At 50.2% G+C, this 17676-nt stretch overlaps 1 protein-coding gene across 1 annotated transcript; it reads right to left on the bottom strand.

The window, feature by feature from the left end:
• Positions 1-1296: 1296 nt before the first annotated feature.
• si:dkeyp-69b9.3 (myocardin) lies at positions 1297-17463 on the bottom strand. Its single transcript, XM_056287057.1, has 15 exons — positions 17409-17463; positions 11560-11613; positions 9083-9138; positions 7813-7879; positions 6803-6928; positions 6498-6703; positions 6104-6244; positions 5043-5208; positions 4147-4324; positions 3663-3807; positions 2875-3480; positions 2480-2578; positions 2005-2142; positions 1836-1890; positions 1297-1727 (listed from the first exon to the last, which is right to left on the bottom strand). The coding sequence occupies exons 1-15, from the start codon at positions 17461-17463 to the stop codon at positions 1297-1299; spliced, it is 2523 nt and encodes an 840-aa protein (XP_056143032.1).
• Positions 17464-17676: the final 213 nt, after the last annotated feature.

The following is a 17676-nucleotide window of genomic DNA, read 5'->3' as shown; positions in this document are numbered from 1 at the left end:
TCAGGGACGTTGGCTCGAGGGCTCCGCCGGAGAACACGGCGGTCGGCTTGTGCCGATTCTCCCCCTGGACTTGCTGCCCACCGGCATTGTGGGTAAATAAGTCTGGAACACAGACAGAGAAATTCAGAGCGTCTTCCCCCCCTGTCTCCTTCCCCCCCTCACTCACTCATTCTCTCACATGTCAATCACACACACACACACACACACAATACACACACAGACACACACAATACACAGACAGGCACACTTGACGTGTGCAGACAAATACCTACAAGTGCATTTTGCAGTAATGCAGAAAAATATACAAAGGAAGCATTTTGTGTGTTAACACACACAAAACAACAACCGCATCACGTTCACGGTCACACACAGATGGAAGTACAACAAACACACACACACACTTTCTCTGCAACACAACCACGCAGCACGTTTGTGGTTTTCCCCCGGGTTTCTCTCCTCTTACCGCCTGCTTACCGCCTGCTCACCGCCTGCTTACCGCCTGCTCACCGCCTGTGTATTTGACACCGGGGTGGCGGTGTGGAGCCACGCACAAGCTGTGTGCTCCGTCTGGGTCTCACACCGGCCTTTAAGAAGGGCGAGGACTCGGCGGCTGAATCAACACCGGGGGCCATGTTCAACTCGAACCACCACAGTGGGTTGTGGAGATAAGTCGGGGGGGTGGGGGGGGGGAGGGGCATCCTCCCAGCACAGCCAGGAAGCCTGAAAACGTTACTATGCCACCAGGCCTCCTTTTGTTCACACTGCAAACACTGTGCGGTGAAGTATGTCCGTCCACAAATGCATTGTGTGTTTGTTGTTGCTGGTTCAGCCCAAGTGCTGGTAAATAGGGGCACTGTGATACGTGCATGTATGTACCGGCTTTGTGTGTGTGTGTGTGTGTGTGTGGGTGCATGTTTGTTTGTGCTCCGGTTGACCCATTAAGGCCATGTTTGTTCTGACCGCTGCAGCGAGTCCAGCTCTCGGCATTGCGTGGAGCCGGACTTGCAACGACTCTGACGCGCCGTCACAACGGCAGATGGCCGGAGAGACGGACGGCTCCACGCCACGGCTGTTTTCTACGGATGGAATATTTAAAGGAAACATGGACGGACGGACAGATGGACAAAGCATCCATTCACATCCTTGTGCCCTCGTCGGGATGTGCATACTTCGCCCCGTTCGTAACCAAGGAAACTTACAGCAATCACACTCACCTATCCGAGAGGTACACACACACCCACACCCACACACACACCCACACACACACACACACTCTCTCTCTCTCCGCCCAAGTCTTTACCACTGCTCTATCATTAGATCAAGCACCCTGTTGACATTCAGGTCTAAATCCAGACCAAAGTCACTCTCAACAAACGGAGCTGCAGGTGGAGTGAGCGGGCGGAGGCCCGACGTCAGCATTTCGAGCCAATCGGCAGCTTCGAAGGTAGCTGGAGCCCTCCTTTTCCGTGAGCTCCCACTGGATGACAGAGGGGAGACACAAGGGGGAGGCGGGGGAGGAGCCGGGGCTGCTTGGCTTGGAGCCGTCGCGGCGGGAGATGGAGGCAGCTCCAGCAGGAGGGAGGAGCAAAGGGGTGAGGACAGGAAGTTGTCCTCCTTCGTGTGGTGATGGGAGGCTTGAGGTTGGTCAGCTGGAGGAGGAGGAGGAGGAGGAGAAGGGCCAGAGATCAAGTGCACTGGAGATTTGACGTCAGGTGTGTCAACAGAGTCTGGTGGAGGAGAGAAGACGGAGAAGGAAGAGGCGGTCAGAGACGGAGCCAAGCAGGGGAAGCAACAAAACCTGAGTTTTTTTTTTTAATTCTTGACAACTTACTGACCGACACAAGTGATGGCTTCATCCAGTATGTCGTCTATGGACTGGCTGGGGTCCATCTGAGGCAGAGAGACGGGGGAGAAATGCTGAACTCGTGTTGTGCGTTCACTGGTGAGAGGAGGACCGGTAGCCCGGTCATGGTGACCTCCCGCTGTTTGTCTGCAGACACTAACCTGTGCTTTCTGGATGGCCTCCTGTAACTCTTCCTCCAAGCTGCGGAGACCGGGCGAGCTCCGGACAGGACTGGCAGTAATCTGCACTGGCAGCTCAAAGTCTTGTCCAATTGCATCACACGGCTGGCAGCAGAACATCTGATTGGAAGGCGGAGGAAATCGAGTTGACATGTGGCGGCGGCAATAACATCGTTGTTAACGTTTTAAAATACAGGCCGTCCATCACACAGAAACAACCCAGTTATATATGAGTAACACGGGTGTAACTGTACTATAATGAGCGGCAATTACTAATCATTTATGAGCAAAATAGAGGCTTTCCTCTCTCGCTTCCCTGTCGTTATAATGTGATGTTGAGTGTAATCTGCATCAAATACTAAAAGGGATAAATTCAAACTCACATTGTACCAAACAAATATTGTGAATCCTGTGTGTCGCAGGGATAAACTGACGGTGCCGTTCTCAGTGTGCCTACCTGGGTGAACAACACCTCAGTCTGTCCGTCTGTCTCGGGCTTCCCTCTGGGGCATCCTGGATCCTGTTGCAGGAACGGATGGAGGGATACTCCAAAAGCCTGGTGAGATGAGAAAAATGGGGGGGGGAAACCATCACTGATCATAGATCTGCCAACTTCCTGACACTATTATTAGACGTGAAGCACCAGAACAGGGTGTAAACGATGTGTAACGTTAGCTACTCACTGAAAATGTGTAGTCAGTACTAGTCTTACTTCCAGTTACAATAACAGTTAATGATCCCGTGTCATTCTGTTCATAACAAAGTCACGTAACAGTCGTGCTTCACATCTATTACATGTTCAAATCCTCTATAACAGATCTTAAACTCAGAAACCAGACCCTCTAGTCTTACCTCATTGCCAGTGTTAGCCTGATCTCTAGATCTGCTCCTTATCCTCTCCCTCATCTCCAGCTCTACATTAAGCTCCTGCTGTTGCTGCTGCTGCTCCTGCTCAGTTTTCCAGGAGATGCCAGACTGCAGGGGTGACGGAGAGGAGGAGGAGGAGGAAGAGGAGGAGGAGGCCAGCGGTAGGCTGGGGCTTGGGGTCCCAGAAGGAGTGCTGGCGGGTGCCAGGAAGACAGTGTTTGTCAACCCGCACTGTTCCCCCTCCACACTGACCAGAACCGAGTTGGAGAGGTCGCGAGGGGCACCGTTTATAATTCCCTGTGGAACTCCGTCTGGGAACATCCCGTTGGGAATGCTGCTGTGCTGGATGTAGATCTGTTGTTTTGGGCTGCTGACGCTGGTGGGGGAGTCAGGTCCAGAGCCGGAGGTGGAGTTGGGGCTGTGGTTGGGTGGAAGCGTCAGGGGCTCCAGGCTGGTACCCAGCTGGTAGAGGGGGGAAGGGGCGGGGCAGGTGCGGGGCAGCTGGAAGGGGCGCAGGCGCTGCAAGAGGGCAGGCTTGGTGCCGGAGACAGGAAGGCCACGCTTGCGCAACTGCTGACGCAACTCTGACACCTGAGGAGAGGGTTGGGGAATGGGGGTGGGGGGGATGGGGTGGGGGTGCGGGTGGAATTGGAGAGGCAAAGGGCAGTTGTCTCTCGTTTCTTTACTTGATGAATTACATGCTGAAGCTTCGCAGTTATATGTCATGCTGAATTTTTCCCGTCGTTTTAGCTTGACATGGCTGATTCTCTTACCGTTAAGTCAGCGAGGTTAGGAGGAAGGAGCTCGGGCTTGTGGGTGGGACTTATGTCCACAGGAGTGTGATTTGTGGTGGCGGGGACAGGTTGGGGGTTCTGAGGCATGGCTCCAGACGACCTCACACTCTGTTTGGTGTTTCCACTGAGGGGGGAAATGAAGCATTAGCTGCCATGTAACACGTTTGGCCAGAATACTTTGGAAGAGTAATTAGTGCCTGAATGTTGAATGCGCTGACCTAAATGTAATCGGTGATGTATTCAGTTATAATACTCAGAGTAATTTATTCAGATTACATTTAGAATATATCTTCAAAAGGCACATGTGAAACAGTAGCACTGTATCATTAGTTATGTCACATTGTTGCTTATTCCTTGGTGTTCCTGGTATTTCTGCACCATTATCTCAAAATGTATTACGTATAGTATGTAGAATATATATATATATATATCTTTATTCAGTAACAGTCAACTGTCAGTATACCTGGGTGTTACAGTGAGTTGTTGTTGTGGTTGCTGCAGCTGCTCTTGCTGAAGCTGTTGTTTCTGTTGGTTTTGGAGGATCTGCAGCTGGAGGAAAACCTGCTGCTGCTTCAAGAGACGGGAGTAGGCGGGGTCAATGGGCTGGGCGGAGCTGGGACTCTTTGGTTTGGCCCCTCCCCCTTTAGGAAGGAATGTGGATTGTCAGAGTTCCTCCACACTACAGGCCTCGTAACATAGAAAGTGGCCTAAATGTCGTGCCCAAACAACATATTCCTGATCCGACCCTTTTTAATCCCGTCAAATGTAAAATGCACTGGGCTGTAAAATACTCAAGCCAAGTCATGTTTAGTTGTATAGCACAAAATCACAACGCTGTCCCAAAGAGCTTTACAACCAGGGCAAAATAGTTGCCTCTAACTATGTCCAGTGCTAATGTTGACTCGTTTCGAACATTGCTCTCTTATGCATCTCTAGACTGGTTTAGTTGGATTTTGATCAGTTTTTGAAGCTGCATTAAGAAATCACTATCAGCTGCTAGCACAGCATAGCACAGCATAGCATAGCATAAGTTGTACAGTGATCCCTCTCGTAGCCCCGTGATGCAACAACCCCACCACGGATGTTAGCAAAATACCTCTTAAAGAATTCACTCACATGTTAAAATATGTAATAACCTCAACATGTCATCTCTGTTTCAGTTACTCAATATATTTTAAAAGCAGAATAATTAGCAAACAGGATCTAAAAACCCTATTCTTTTTGCACCATATGAAAAAAAGTAAATGGATAAATGTGATCCATAGTCTGAGAGCACCAAAATGCCAACACTTTGGAGACCCATTAGAACCAAATAACCCTATAATATAAATAAAAGGAATTAATGAGTTGTGTTTGTACCCCCAGTCCCAGACCCTCCCCTCTGGTCCGGAGGAATGTATTGGTGGTATTTGAGTTTCCTCATTTTGGGTTTGGCATCCCGCGGTTTCCGTGGGTGGGGGAGACGGCTGGAGATGATGGAGGGACGCATGGAGGAAGAAGAGGAGGGGCTGGGAGGCTGAGCCGTCTGCAAAGAACAACACAAGGAGTGGAGGGATGAGCATGAAAGAAGGAACTTATTTTTTTATTTATTTGAATTCTTACACACGCACACTGTCCAAAATACCCCGAGACTAATTACACTGAGATCAATTATGGGTTACCAGCATGTTCCCATTTGTGGACTTTCAAAAGATGCATTTTAAATGTCACCCGCCACGATATGTCAGGTCATCTCATGACATGTAGCATAAGGTGATCCATGTCAAGGTCATGTCCTTATATGAAATGCAAATGTAAGACCTAATCTTTTACATAAATCTCCCGCTGACAGTGTGTGCCATCTCTGACATATAGCCAAGCCGCTACTGGGTTGCTGTATTAACCTACAGGGCACAAACTGAGCTCCTCCACGAGTGCAAAATGACAGTAATGAATGTAGAGAAGCTTAAAGGGCGTTGTGCTTGACACATCAGGAGCGTGACCATCTTGCAAGGTTAGAGACCTCTACAGTGTGCTTACCATGCTACATTTGCCACATGATGATGATGATAATAACCATAATAATAATAACAATAACAATAATAATAATAGGGATAGGCTCCAGCATCCCTGCGACTCTGATCACGATAAGCTGTTCGGATAATGGATGGATGGATGGATGGATAATAATAATAATAAGAATGATAATAAAACACACACTGAGCAGGATTGAATCTCTAAACACTGTCGTTAACCTTTTATCTTTGGTTTACACTGAATATTTACATCCGTGGTTATCTACCAGCACCCTAAATGCTTTTACCCACCATGAAAATCTCTTATCTCTAAAAAGAAAATGAAAAAATAAAGGATAATGTAAAACTATGATGATAAAGGTGTTCCTGTTTGCTTCCTAACTGCTTTGGCTAAACCTGATTTACCTTTGGCAGCAGGGTTGTGGTCTGAGGGGTCAAATACATCCCATTCAGTCTCCCGGTCGTTGCCATGGAGTTTGATTTGCCCAGGGTGATGCTCATTGGCTGGCTTTTGCCCTCGGTTGCCGGGAGCAACACCAAACCAGACTGAAAGCAGCAAAGAAAGAGAATGTCAGAGTGACAAGAGTGGCTGTTTAGAGATTTTCCAGTTACTTGTAAATCTACTTTTGGCCGAAAAATCTAAGACCTTCATCAGAGCTCATTTAATAAGGGCATTAATTTATTATTGGGTCAGCAGTAGAAAAAAGAAACTCTATTCCCAGCAGTTTGCATGAAAAAGGAACGTTCACTCGGTGCTGATGAAGAGGATTAATCTGAGTCGAACATTTGTCTTCCTCACCTGAGCATGACTGGGGCTTTGGTTTGCAGACACCACCACAGGTGACAAGTCACTCAGTAATTGGTCACCTGCGAGCCCCGGCAGTGAAGTGAAGCCTTGTGATTGGTGCGTCCAGTCCCTTGCAATCTGTTGCTCAGCAGACGAGGAGGAGCAAGAGGAGATGTCATCTTCGAAGACATCTGCGGGGAGAGGGAAGGTGACAGGACCTGAGGAAACGAGGCGAAAGGGAGGTAAGGTCAAAAGGGGAGCAGAGGAAGAAGGATGGGGGGCCTAAAAAATGTGTGCGTGAGCGTGTGTTGACTCACGGTTCTCCAGGGGCCGGGTGTGTTTGTGCTGTTGCTCCAGGGATCTGGGCCGACGTTGGACGTTCTCACTGAGGTCCCCCGCCTGCCGAGATTTCTTCTGCCGCTGGGCCCCACACACACTCCTGACTGTGGGTGGGAGAGAGACAGGAGGGGGCAGAGATGAGTAGGGGGCAGCGGACAGATGGAAGACCAGGGTAGGGTATGAGAAGGAGGGAGGAGAGAGAGAGGGAGAGAGAGAGAGAGAGAGAGAGAGAGAGGGAGAGAAGCAACAGGATTTCAGAGCATATGTGATGTAAGCATGCTCAACATTCTTGCCGTGGGCAATCAAACCCAGTTCAAACCAACAGGGACATCAAAAAACAGCAAACACCGCTGTCCTTAGGTAGATGCATTCCTTTGGAGGTGAGGATGCGTGTGCACGCTCACATGTGCACGCACACACACATGCACACAATCACACACACATTCACATACACATGCACACACAATCATATAAGCTAACACACAATTTCTTTTTTCCGGCGTGCAAATTAACTGTGAGATAGCTGCACTTTGCAACAGTGGTGTTTAAATCAGAAAGAGCAGTTAAAGGTTAGGAAGGGTAAAGTGGGGGGAAGAGGGAGATGTGAGTAACTGGACAAGATGGCGAATTCTTGATCCCTGGATGGGCGGGCTTCTGACAGTCACTGATAGGTTTGGAGGCTGCTTAGAATGGAGTGCTGCGAGGCACAAGTGGGTCACATTTGTGTTTGATTGACAGCTGATGAAACGCCAAGCCCATTGCAGGATTCGCACACTTGACTTCTGAGCACAACAACATTGCAAGAGCGGGACCAGAGATGGGTGAGGGGGACTAGAGAGAGCACAGATGAGATAAAGCAGAGAGAGGGAGAGGGAGAGGGAGATGGGGAAACGTTCTGTAATCGCATAAGGAGGCGTTATGCGCACTGCTGGGAGCAGACACAGCAAAGCAGAGAGAGACGGCAACGTTCCGGTAGGCAGGGCATCACCTTGTGCAGTTTCCGTGTTCACACCACTAGGGGGCAACTTCTGAGCGGCGCCATCGTCAGTCAGACGCTGCATCAAGAAACAGCGGGTCAAACCAACAGCCGCGGCCCAGGGATCAATTACATTGCGGTTCATTCAGGGGAAAATCAAATACACCCACACTCCGACGCCCACGTGTCCTGCTGGGCGACCCATTCACACAACGCTCCCCCAGAATCCTTCCCTGGCCGGTCGGAGAAGCCTTTTGCAACGACTATGATACAGACACTTTCCACCGACACCCAGTACAGATCACATTTGTGTGGCCGCCCTGTAAGGCAGAGTGACGCACACGACCTGTTCAGTAGCGCCAACTTCACACGACCTGTTCGGACCATTCACTTCATCTAGTTCAGCCCTGGTCAGCTCAGCAGACAGAGAACCAGCAGCGGTAAACCGGACTGACTCTGGACTGCCTCTGGACTGCCTCTGGAGTGGCTCTGGAGTGGCTCTGGACTGCCTCTGGAGTGGCTCTGGACTGCCTCTGGAGTGGCTCTGGACTGAATCAGGAGTGGCTCTGGACTGCCTCTGGACTGCCTCTGGAGTGGCTCTGGACTGCCTCTGGAGTGGCTCTGGACTGCCTCTGGACTGACTCTGGACTGCCTCTGGACTGACTCTGGACTGAATCTGGAGTGGTGCACTGCAGGAAACAGCCTCGCACTCATAGCAACATGGCGGCGTGGCTGAACTGGGAATGTGGCGTTTACTGCGCCCTGCAACACGGAGCAGTCGAACAACTGACGCCTGAGTCCACAGGTGCGCGGGTATTTCTGAAAACACAGCTTTTTCCGTGCGTCTTGGCCTTTCGCCCACAAGCAACCCGCGTATTAGGTGGGTGAAAACGGACCGCCTGGAAAACTCCCTCCAGGGCGGAGATGTTCAGAAACTCCGTTTTCAGTGTTGACGTGTAGACGGAGTTTTTTTTTCTTCGTCGTCGTCTTCTTCTGCTTCTTCCGTCTTCTCCTTCTTCTTCCTCTCTCGGTTTACTGGCGGATCGCAAACAACTTTAAGGCGCATACCGCCACCTACTGTACAAGAGTATAACATCATGTATTCAAGCCTAGGCGTCAATTCTTTTTCAGGCTTCTGATTGGCCAACATTGCCGTAGGATTTGGGCTATACCGCCCCCTGTTGGCTTGGCATGCTCTTGACAGCTCATTCATCGTGTTTAGCACGTTCTTGCGCTTTCATTTGGTCGGACATCTTTTTTTCTTTTTTTTGGCGCTACTCACCAGAGCTTCACCCTGGTCTTTCTCCCCCTTCTGAGAGGCACAGGTGGACTTCAGCCCTGCAGTGAGAAGACGGCGTCACATGTGATGACAGTGTGGTTAGGAAAGGAGAATTCAGCTATCTCAAGACCTCATCTAACAATAGAAACAGCTACGACATTGGGTAACGCTTTATATTAAGTGCATGTATCAAGTCAAGTCAAGTAAGGTCAGTTTCATTTGTATAGCCCAATATCACAAATAAGTGTTAGTTAATAGGTAATAAGGCCCTTGTAAGTCCTTATAAAATACATATTAACATGATTATGTCTTAAGACTATAATAAGCGTTAGTTAATAGGTAATAAGGCCCTTATAAGTCCTTATAAAATACATATTAACATGATTATGTCTTAAGACTATAATAAGCGTTAGTTAATAGGTAATAAGGCCCTTATAAGTCCTTATAAAATGCTTATTAACATGATTATGTCTTAAGACTATAATAGGCGTTAGTTAATAGGTAATAAGGCCCTTGTAAGTCCTTATGAAATGCTTATTAACATTATTATGTCTTAAGACTATAATAAGTGTTAGTTAATAGGTAATAAGGCCCTTGTAAGTCCTTATGAAATGCTTATTAACATTAACATGTGTTAAGACTATAATAAGTGTTAGTTAATAGGTAATAAGAACTTGTAAGTCCTTATGAAATGCTTATTAACATTATTATGTGTTCAGACTATAATAAGCGTTAGTTAATAGGCAATAAGGCTCTTGTAAGTCCTTATGAAATGCTTATTAACATTATTATGTGTTCAGACTATAATAAGCGTTAGTTAATAGGCAAAAAGGCTCTTGTAAGTCCTTATGAAATGCTTATTAACATTAGGTGTTAAGACTATAATAAGTGTTAGTTAATAGGTAATAATGCCCTTTAAGTCCTTATGAATGCTTATTAACATTATTATGTGTTGATAAGACTATAATAAAGGTTAGTTAATAGGCAATAAGGCTCTTGTAAGTCCTTATGAAATGCTTATTAACATTAGGTGTTAAGACTATAATAAGCGTTAGTTACTAGGTAATAAGGCCCTTGAAAGTCCTTATGAAATGCTTATTAACATTATTATGTGTTGATAAGACTAACCCAGCCACTGAGGATGCACAAGCCAGTGCATCCTTAGTGCCGGTCCCAAGCCCGGACAAATGGGGAGGGTTGCGTCAGGAAGGGCATCCGGCGTAAAATCTTTGCCAAATCAAATATGCGGATCATAAATAAGACTTACATACCGGATCGGTCGAGGCCCGGGTTACCAACGACCGCCACCGGTACTGTTAACCAGCAGGGTGTCGGTGGAAACTATGCTATGCTGAATATGGAGCTGCCAGGGAAGAGGAGAAGAGGAAGGCCAAAGAGGAGGTTTATGGATGTGGTGAGGGAGGACATGCAGGTGGCTGGTGTGACAAAGGAAGACGCAGAAGACAGGAAGAGATGGAAACGGATGATCCGCTGTGGCGCCCCCTAACGGGAGCAGCCGAAAGTAGTAGTAGTAGTAGATGTGTTGATAAGACTATAATAAAGGTTAGGTAATAAGGCGTTTATAGGTCACAACTTTTAACCAGTTTTATGTCGACTGAACTTACTACGACGGCTGTGGAAAAAGTAGGGGTTTTTTTGTATTTCGCAAGCGCCACCTAGTGGCCTAATATGACGCCTCGTTAACACATACAGTCTTATCAACACATAATAATGTTAAGCATTTTATAACGACTTATTAGGACCTTTTTACCTATTAACTAACACTTATTACATGCCCTTAATGTAAAGCGTCACCGGATGTGATTAATGATGGCGTTTCGTACAACGCTAAGTCTGCTAATGAAGACGGGTAACATCTGGAAGATTCCTAATATTGATAAAAAAGCAAAGTCAGCTGAGCTGAGCTGACGACATTGTGAAACTATACTCCCCACGAGACGACTAATGGACAACGACGCGTGGACAAAAGGGCGGAGAATCCTGATAAGCTGCATACAGGTCAAGTTAAATGGACCCCCCCCCCCCACATGATTCTGCACAGCCTCTTGGTGAGGACGGGCATTTGACGGTATAATGAAAGTCGACGATGTTCAGGAAAGGTCAGTATCAGTCATGCACAGACCCACAACTAACTATGATTAGGGTGACATAAGGTGACATAAGGTGACATAGGGTGTTTTTGGAGGGATCCCACTACATGCTTCTCTAGCAAGATGGACAATTCTGAATGAGTCTTGAGGGTCCGTTTGTGAAGACGCACAATGGACGCTACAGTGAAATGGAAGGACGGACAGAACCGGTCGATACCAACAACACACACACATTCAGGTAGAAGATAAGAAATATGAATAGGAAAAAAATCAATGACGACAGGTGGGCTAAAGGTCATCAATATGAAAGTCAACATCCGGGTCGGACCACAGGGGATCCGTCATGGTGATAATCACATGCAGACTAACCAGAGTCCGCATTGATCTCGTTCTGCCTCCGGTTCTGGATCCTCAGCTGCAGGACTGGAAGACAAGAGCAGAGTTCAGACCCCCGCGTTACAACATGGAAGACTAAGTTACTGGATGAAGCCACACGCGGCCTTCTCCCACCGAGTCAAACACGCTCAACTTGCGATGTTAAAAAACACACAACGACTTCCTGTGGAGGCAAACGGAGAGGTGAATGACAGGAAACGGGTGGACGGCGTGATCACGGTCACGTGGCGGGGTCTCGTGATCGTGACAGTGACACGTCACTTTGTACTTTCTGAATGATGTGTCTTCTGACAAGTGTGTCAAACGTTGGACTAGATGGACACACACACGCACACGCACACACACGCAAAAGCACAGACACATTAACACACTCCTGCGCGCACACATGCAAACAGACTCATTAACACACTCTCCTGCACACGCACGCACACACTCTCCTGCACACGCACACACACACTCTCCTGCACACGCACACACACTCTCCTGCACACGCACACACACTCTCCTGCACACGCACACACACACTCTCCTGCACACGCACACACACACTCTCCTGCACACGCACACACACTCTCCTGCACACACACGCACACACACACACAAAAGCACAGACACATTAACACACTCCTGCGCGCACACACACAAACAGACTCATTAACACACTCTCCTGCACATGCACACACACACACACACACACACACACACACAAAAGCACAGACACATTAACACACTCCTGCGCGCACACACACAAACAGACTCATTAACACACTCTCCTGCACATGCACACACACACACACACTCTCCTGCACATGCACACACACACACACACACACACACACACAAAAGCACAGACACATTAACACACTCCTGCGCGCGCACACATGCAAACACACTCATTAACACACTCTCCTGCACACGCACACACATACACACACTCTCCTGCACACGTGCACACACACAAAAAAGCAGACACATTAACACACTCCTGTGCGCACACACACAAACACACTCATTAACACTCTCCTGCGAACGCACACACACACACACACACACAAAAGCAGACACATTAACACACTCCTGCGCACGCGCACACACACAGACTCATTAACACACTCTCCTGCACATGCACACTCACAAGCACAGACATTAACACACTCCTGCGCATGCGCGCACACACACACACACACACACACACACACACACACACAGACTCATTAACACACTCTCCTGCACACACACACGCTCCTGCAGACACACATACACGCATATGGACACGCACGCACACACACTCACAAACAAGCACATATCGTTAACACACACACACGCTCCTGCAGACACACATACACACACACGCACGCACACACACTCACAAACAAGCACATATCGTTAACACACACACACGCTCCTGCAGACACACAAACAGACAGACACACACGCGGAGGGAAACAGGTGAGGCGGGTACGGCTGGACCGTTACGGTAGGAGCCTCCCTCCGCCCTCACCAGCCCCGCATGTCTGTGAGTTTTTAGAGCGGACGGAGCGACGGACGGAAAGGGGAAAGGGCACTGGAGGCTGGAGGGCAGCGACTATTTATCCATCAGTATGTCTATTCTGGTCCGCCCATCCCCCCTTCAGCTGTCCCCCTCTCTCTCTCTCCATGATCCCCCACCCCCACCCCCACCCCACCCGCTCTGCCCCTCCTCCCCTCACCATCACTTGTACCGCTAACTCAATTCTTCCTCCGTCCGCCCCTCTCCCACAACTCCGAACAAGAGTTTGTCCCGTCGGAGACCCGGGTGGCACACCTCACTACGGACCCGCCGCGCTGGGACTTGGTAGCAGAGGGGGCAAGCTGGCGACTTGGTAGCAGAGGGGGCAAGTTGGCGACTTGGTAACAGGGGGGGGCAAGCTGGCGACTTGGTAACAGAGGGGGCAAGTTGGCGACTTGGTAGCAGAGGGGGCAAGCTGGCGACTTGGTAGCAGAGGGGGGCAAGCTGGCGACTTGGTAGCAGGGGGGGCAAGCTGGCGACTTGGTAACAGAGGGGGCAAGCTGGCGACTTGGTAGCAGAGGGGGCAAGCTGGCGACTTGGTAGCAGGGGGGGCAAGCTGGCGACTTGGTAACAGAGGGGGCAAGCTGGCGACTTGGTAGCAGAGGGGGCAAGCTGGTGACTTGGTAGCAGGGGGGGCAAGCTGGCGACTTGGTAGCAGAGGGGGCAAGCTGGCGACTTGGTAGCAGAGGGGGCAAGCTGGCGACTTGGTAGCAGAGGGGGCAAGCTGGCGACTTGGTAGCAGGGGGGGCAAGCTGGCGACTTGGTAGCAGAGGGGGCAAGCTGGCGACTTGGTAACAGAGGGGGCAAGCTGGCGACTTGGTAGCAGAGGGGGCAAGCTGGCGACTTGGTAGCAGGGGGGGCAAGCTGGCGACTTGGTAGCAGAGGGGGCAAGCTGGCGACTTGGTAACAGAGAGGGCAAGCTGGCGACTTGGTATCACAGGGGGCAAGTTGGCGACTTGGTAGCAGAGGGGGCAAGTTGGCGACTTGGTAGCAGAGGGGGCAAGCTGGCGACTTGGTAGCAGAGGGGGCAAGCTGGCGACTTGGTAGCAGAGGGGGCAAGTTGGCGACTTGGTAGCAGAGGGGGCAAGCTGGCGACTTGGTAGCAGAGGGGGCAAGCTGGCGACTTGGTAGCAGAGGGGGCAAGCTGCGGGCCCAGTTTGACATGGTGACACCATAGGCCGGTGTAAATGTTAGATTTTGTGACCCGTCCCTTAATCCAGTCCATGCAAATACACAGTCCTACCAACTAAACCACACCCACACCCACACCCACACCCACCCACACCCACACACTCTCAGTGACGACATGTGCCTGGTGTGTTCCAGATGGGTTCATACTACATGTACAGTACTGCAGTGTAGGTGGGGTAAACACACGTCACCCCACACACGTCACCCCACACGGACCAGCTGCCCGACAGAGTCACGTTGTCCAGCAGGTGATAACGAACCTGGGGGACCGTCTGCAGGCTGCTCCCTCTCTCCTCCACCCAACCAGCCTGGCCCCACGACCACAGCCGCCACCACGTCCTCCACACTGCTACAACCGCTACACCACGTCCTCCACACTGCTACAACTGCTACACCACGTCCTCCACACTGCTACAACTGCTACACCACGTCCTCCACACTGCTACAACTGCTACACCACGTCCTCCACACTGCTACAACTGCTACACCACGTCCTCCACACTGCTACAGCTGCTACACCACGTCCTCCACACTGCTACAACTGCTACACCATGTCCTCCACACTGCTACAGCTGCTACACCACGTCCTCCACACTGCTACAACTGCTACACCACGTCCTCCACACTGCTACACCACGTCCTCCACACTGCTACAACTGCTACACCACGTCCTCCAAACTGCTACACCACGTCCTCCACACTGCTACAACTGCTACACCACGTCCTCCACACTGCTACAACTGCTACACCACGTCCTCCACACTGCTACAACTGCTACACCATGTCCTCCACACTGCTACAACTGCTACACCACGTCCTCCACACTGCTACAGCACGTCCTCCACACTGCTACAACCGCTACACCACGTCCTCCGCACTGCTACAACCGCTACACCACGTCCTCCGCATACAGCTGCTACACCACGTCCTCCACACTGCTACAGCTGCTACACCACGTCCTCCACACCGCTACAACTGCTACACCACGTCCTCCACACTGCTACAGCTGCTACACCACGTCCTCCGCACTGCTACAACTACTACACCACGTCCTCCACACTGCTTCAACTACTACACCTGCTACAACTACTACACCATGTCCTCCACACTGCTACAACTACTACACCACGTCCTCCACACTACTACAACTGCTACACCACGTCCTCCACACTGCTTCAACTACTACACCTGCTACAACTACTACACCACGTCCTCCACACTGCTCCAACTGCTACACCACGTCCTCCACACTGCTTCAACTACTACACCTGCTACAGCTGCTACACCACGTCCTCCACACTGCTACAACTACTACACCACGTCCTCCACACTGCTCCAACTGCTACACCACGTCCTCCACACTGCTTCAACTACTACACCTGCTACAGCTGCTACACCACGTCCTCCACACTGCTACAACTACTACACCACGTCCTCCACACTGCTACAACTGCTACACCTGCTACAGCTGCTACACCACGTCCTCCACACTGCTACAACTACTACACCACGTCCTCCACACTGCTACAACTACTACACCACGTCCTCCACACTGCTACAACTGCTACACCACGTCCTCCACACTACTACACCACGTCCTCCACACTGCTACAACTGCTACACCACGTCCTCCACACTGCTTCAACTACTACACCTGCTACAGCTGCTACACCACGTCCTCCACACTGCTACAACTACTACACCACGTCCTCCACACTGCTTCAACTACTACACCTGCTACAGCTGCTACACCACGTCCTCCACACTGCTACAACTACTACACCACGTCCTCCACACTGCTACAACTACTACACCACGTCCTCCACACTGCTACAACTGCTACACCACGTCCTCCACACTGCTACAACTACTACACCACGTCCTCCACACTGCTACACCACGTCCTCCACACTGTTTGAGTTACAGCCAGATTATTTCTGGATCATTGAAAAGTGATGACCTGTTTTATCCAAAATACAGACACTCTCACTGCTGCGTCACACATGTGCCGGGCTCCTTCCTGTAATCAGATTACAACGATCCCCTTGCATGAAGTCATCACTCCTCAACCCGGCCTGCTAGAACGACCGAAACAAAGCTTAACAACTTTGTGGGGGGGGGGGGGGATGACCGCTCGTAATTTGTGCGTCATGGTGCGCGTCACGTCACTACTTATGACCCGTGTCGGTGGCGTCATTTCCTTCGTGAAGTTCGTTGCTGTGTCCTAGAAACCCACTAGCGCCCCCCAGTGCAGAGAACTGGTCTAAACTTGATTTCTGATGATGTGCAACATGTCTGGTTACAAACCGTGACCACCATCGAGGCGCTGCAGTACTTACAGGCGTTGGACAGCGGCCATTTTAAATTGTTTTAAAAATAGTATTCAAGTTGTTAAAATGTTAATTTCTGCATCAGTTAGTTCCATAACAGACATACTAGCATATGCAATGCATTGATATCTCAACTGGGTATTTATCTTGACAGAATATAGACTTTAAAAACCGGCGGTCATTTTGACCGCCCACGGTCGTTCTAGGGAGGAGTAGGAGACTAAACATGGTGTCCTAGAAACACTACAGCACAGCGACACTGTTCCAACACCCTCCTCGAGAGACAACTCGCTCTACAAGGGGAAAAGGTAAGACGTATTAACAGTGGCAGTTTGATATTTTCGCGGGCCATTAAAAGGGACCGGGGTCGATAACGCGTCAATAATGCGAAACCGCTGACTATGAGCCATAATTGCCCCGACATACCATCCCCGACCAGTCCCGGTTATGTTGCCGGGCAGGGCGCATCGGTTATACTGACATGCAGACATCCATCCACACTGCAGGGCTCGGCTGCCTATCCGAGACACCTCTGTTTGCAGGCAGCGATCACTAAATCAACTTCCCATGATCGATACCTTCACGTTATCGATCTTGCCCTGTCGTGACTGGCCGACCCGGCCGGGAACGGCGGCGGTCAGCTCACATCTACACGTGGTCGCTAACGCAGCCAATTACGGCACCTGCGGTGACAAGAACGCGTCCTTCCCCTCTCCACCGACCCGGGTCGGCCCCTAACGTATTGACCTCACCTGAGCGGAACTTGCTCCGGATGAGAAGCGACCTCTCGGAGGCCAGCAGCGTCATGTCAGGGGAGGAGGCGATGAGGGAGCGGAGCAGAGAGAGAGGGAGGAAGACAGCAAATCCCCGCTGTCGCCCTGCCAGGAGGAGTGGACTCTTCTGTTTCTGTCTCTCTCTCTGTTGGGAATGAAGGGAGAGAGAGAGGATAGATTGTTAATCCTGTTAATTCCATCGACAGATGCAAACCTTTACTGACAGAGGCACGAAGAGACAGACAGG

This window comes from Lampris incognitus, chromosome 9, assembly GCF_029633865.1.
Source record: "Lampris incognitus isolate fLamInc1 chromosome 9, fLamInc1.hap2, whole genome shotgun sequence".
Taxonomy (NCBI): Eukaryota; Metazoa; Chordata; class Actinopteri; order Lampriformes; family Lampridae; genus Lampris; species Lampris incognitus.
This window is presented reverse-complemented; position numbering and strand designations above follow the sequence as displayed.

What these genes read in the sequence shown, in the direction of transcription:
- si:dkeyp-69b9.3 (XM_056287057.1), bottom strand. Translation starts at nt 17,463, where the DNA reads ATGACGCTGCTGGCCTCCGAGAGGTCGCTTCTCATCCGGAGCAAGTTC. An exon ending in GGGAGGGTCTGGGACTGGGG is followed by an intron (nt 4,325 to 5,042) that starts GTACAAACACAA and finishes TCCTTCCTAAAG; the next exon opens with GGGGAGGGGCCAAACCAAAG. An exon ending in CTGAGGTGTTGTTCACCCAG is followed by an intron (nt 2,143 to 2,479) that starts GTAGGCACACTG and finishes CCTTCCAATCAG; the next exon opens with ATGTTCTGCTGCCAGCCGTG.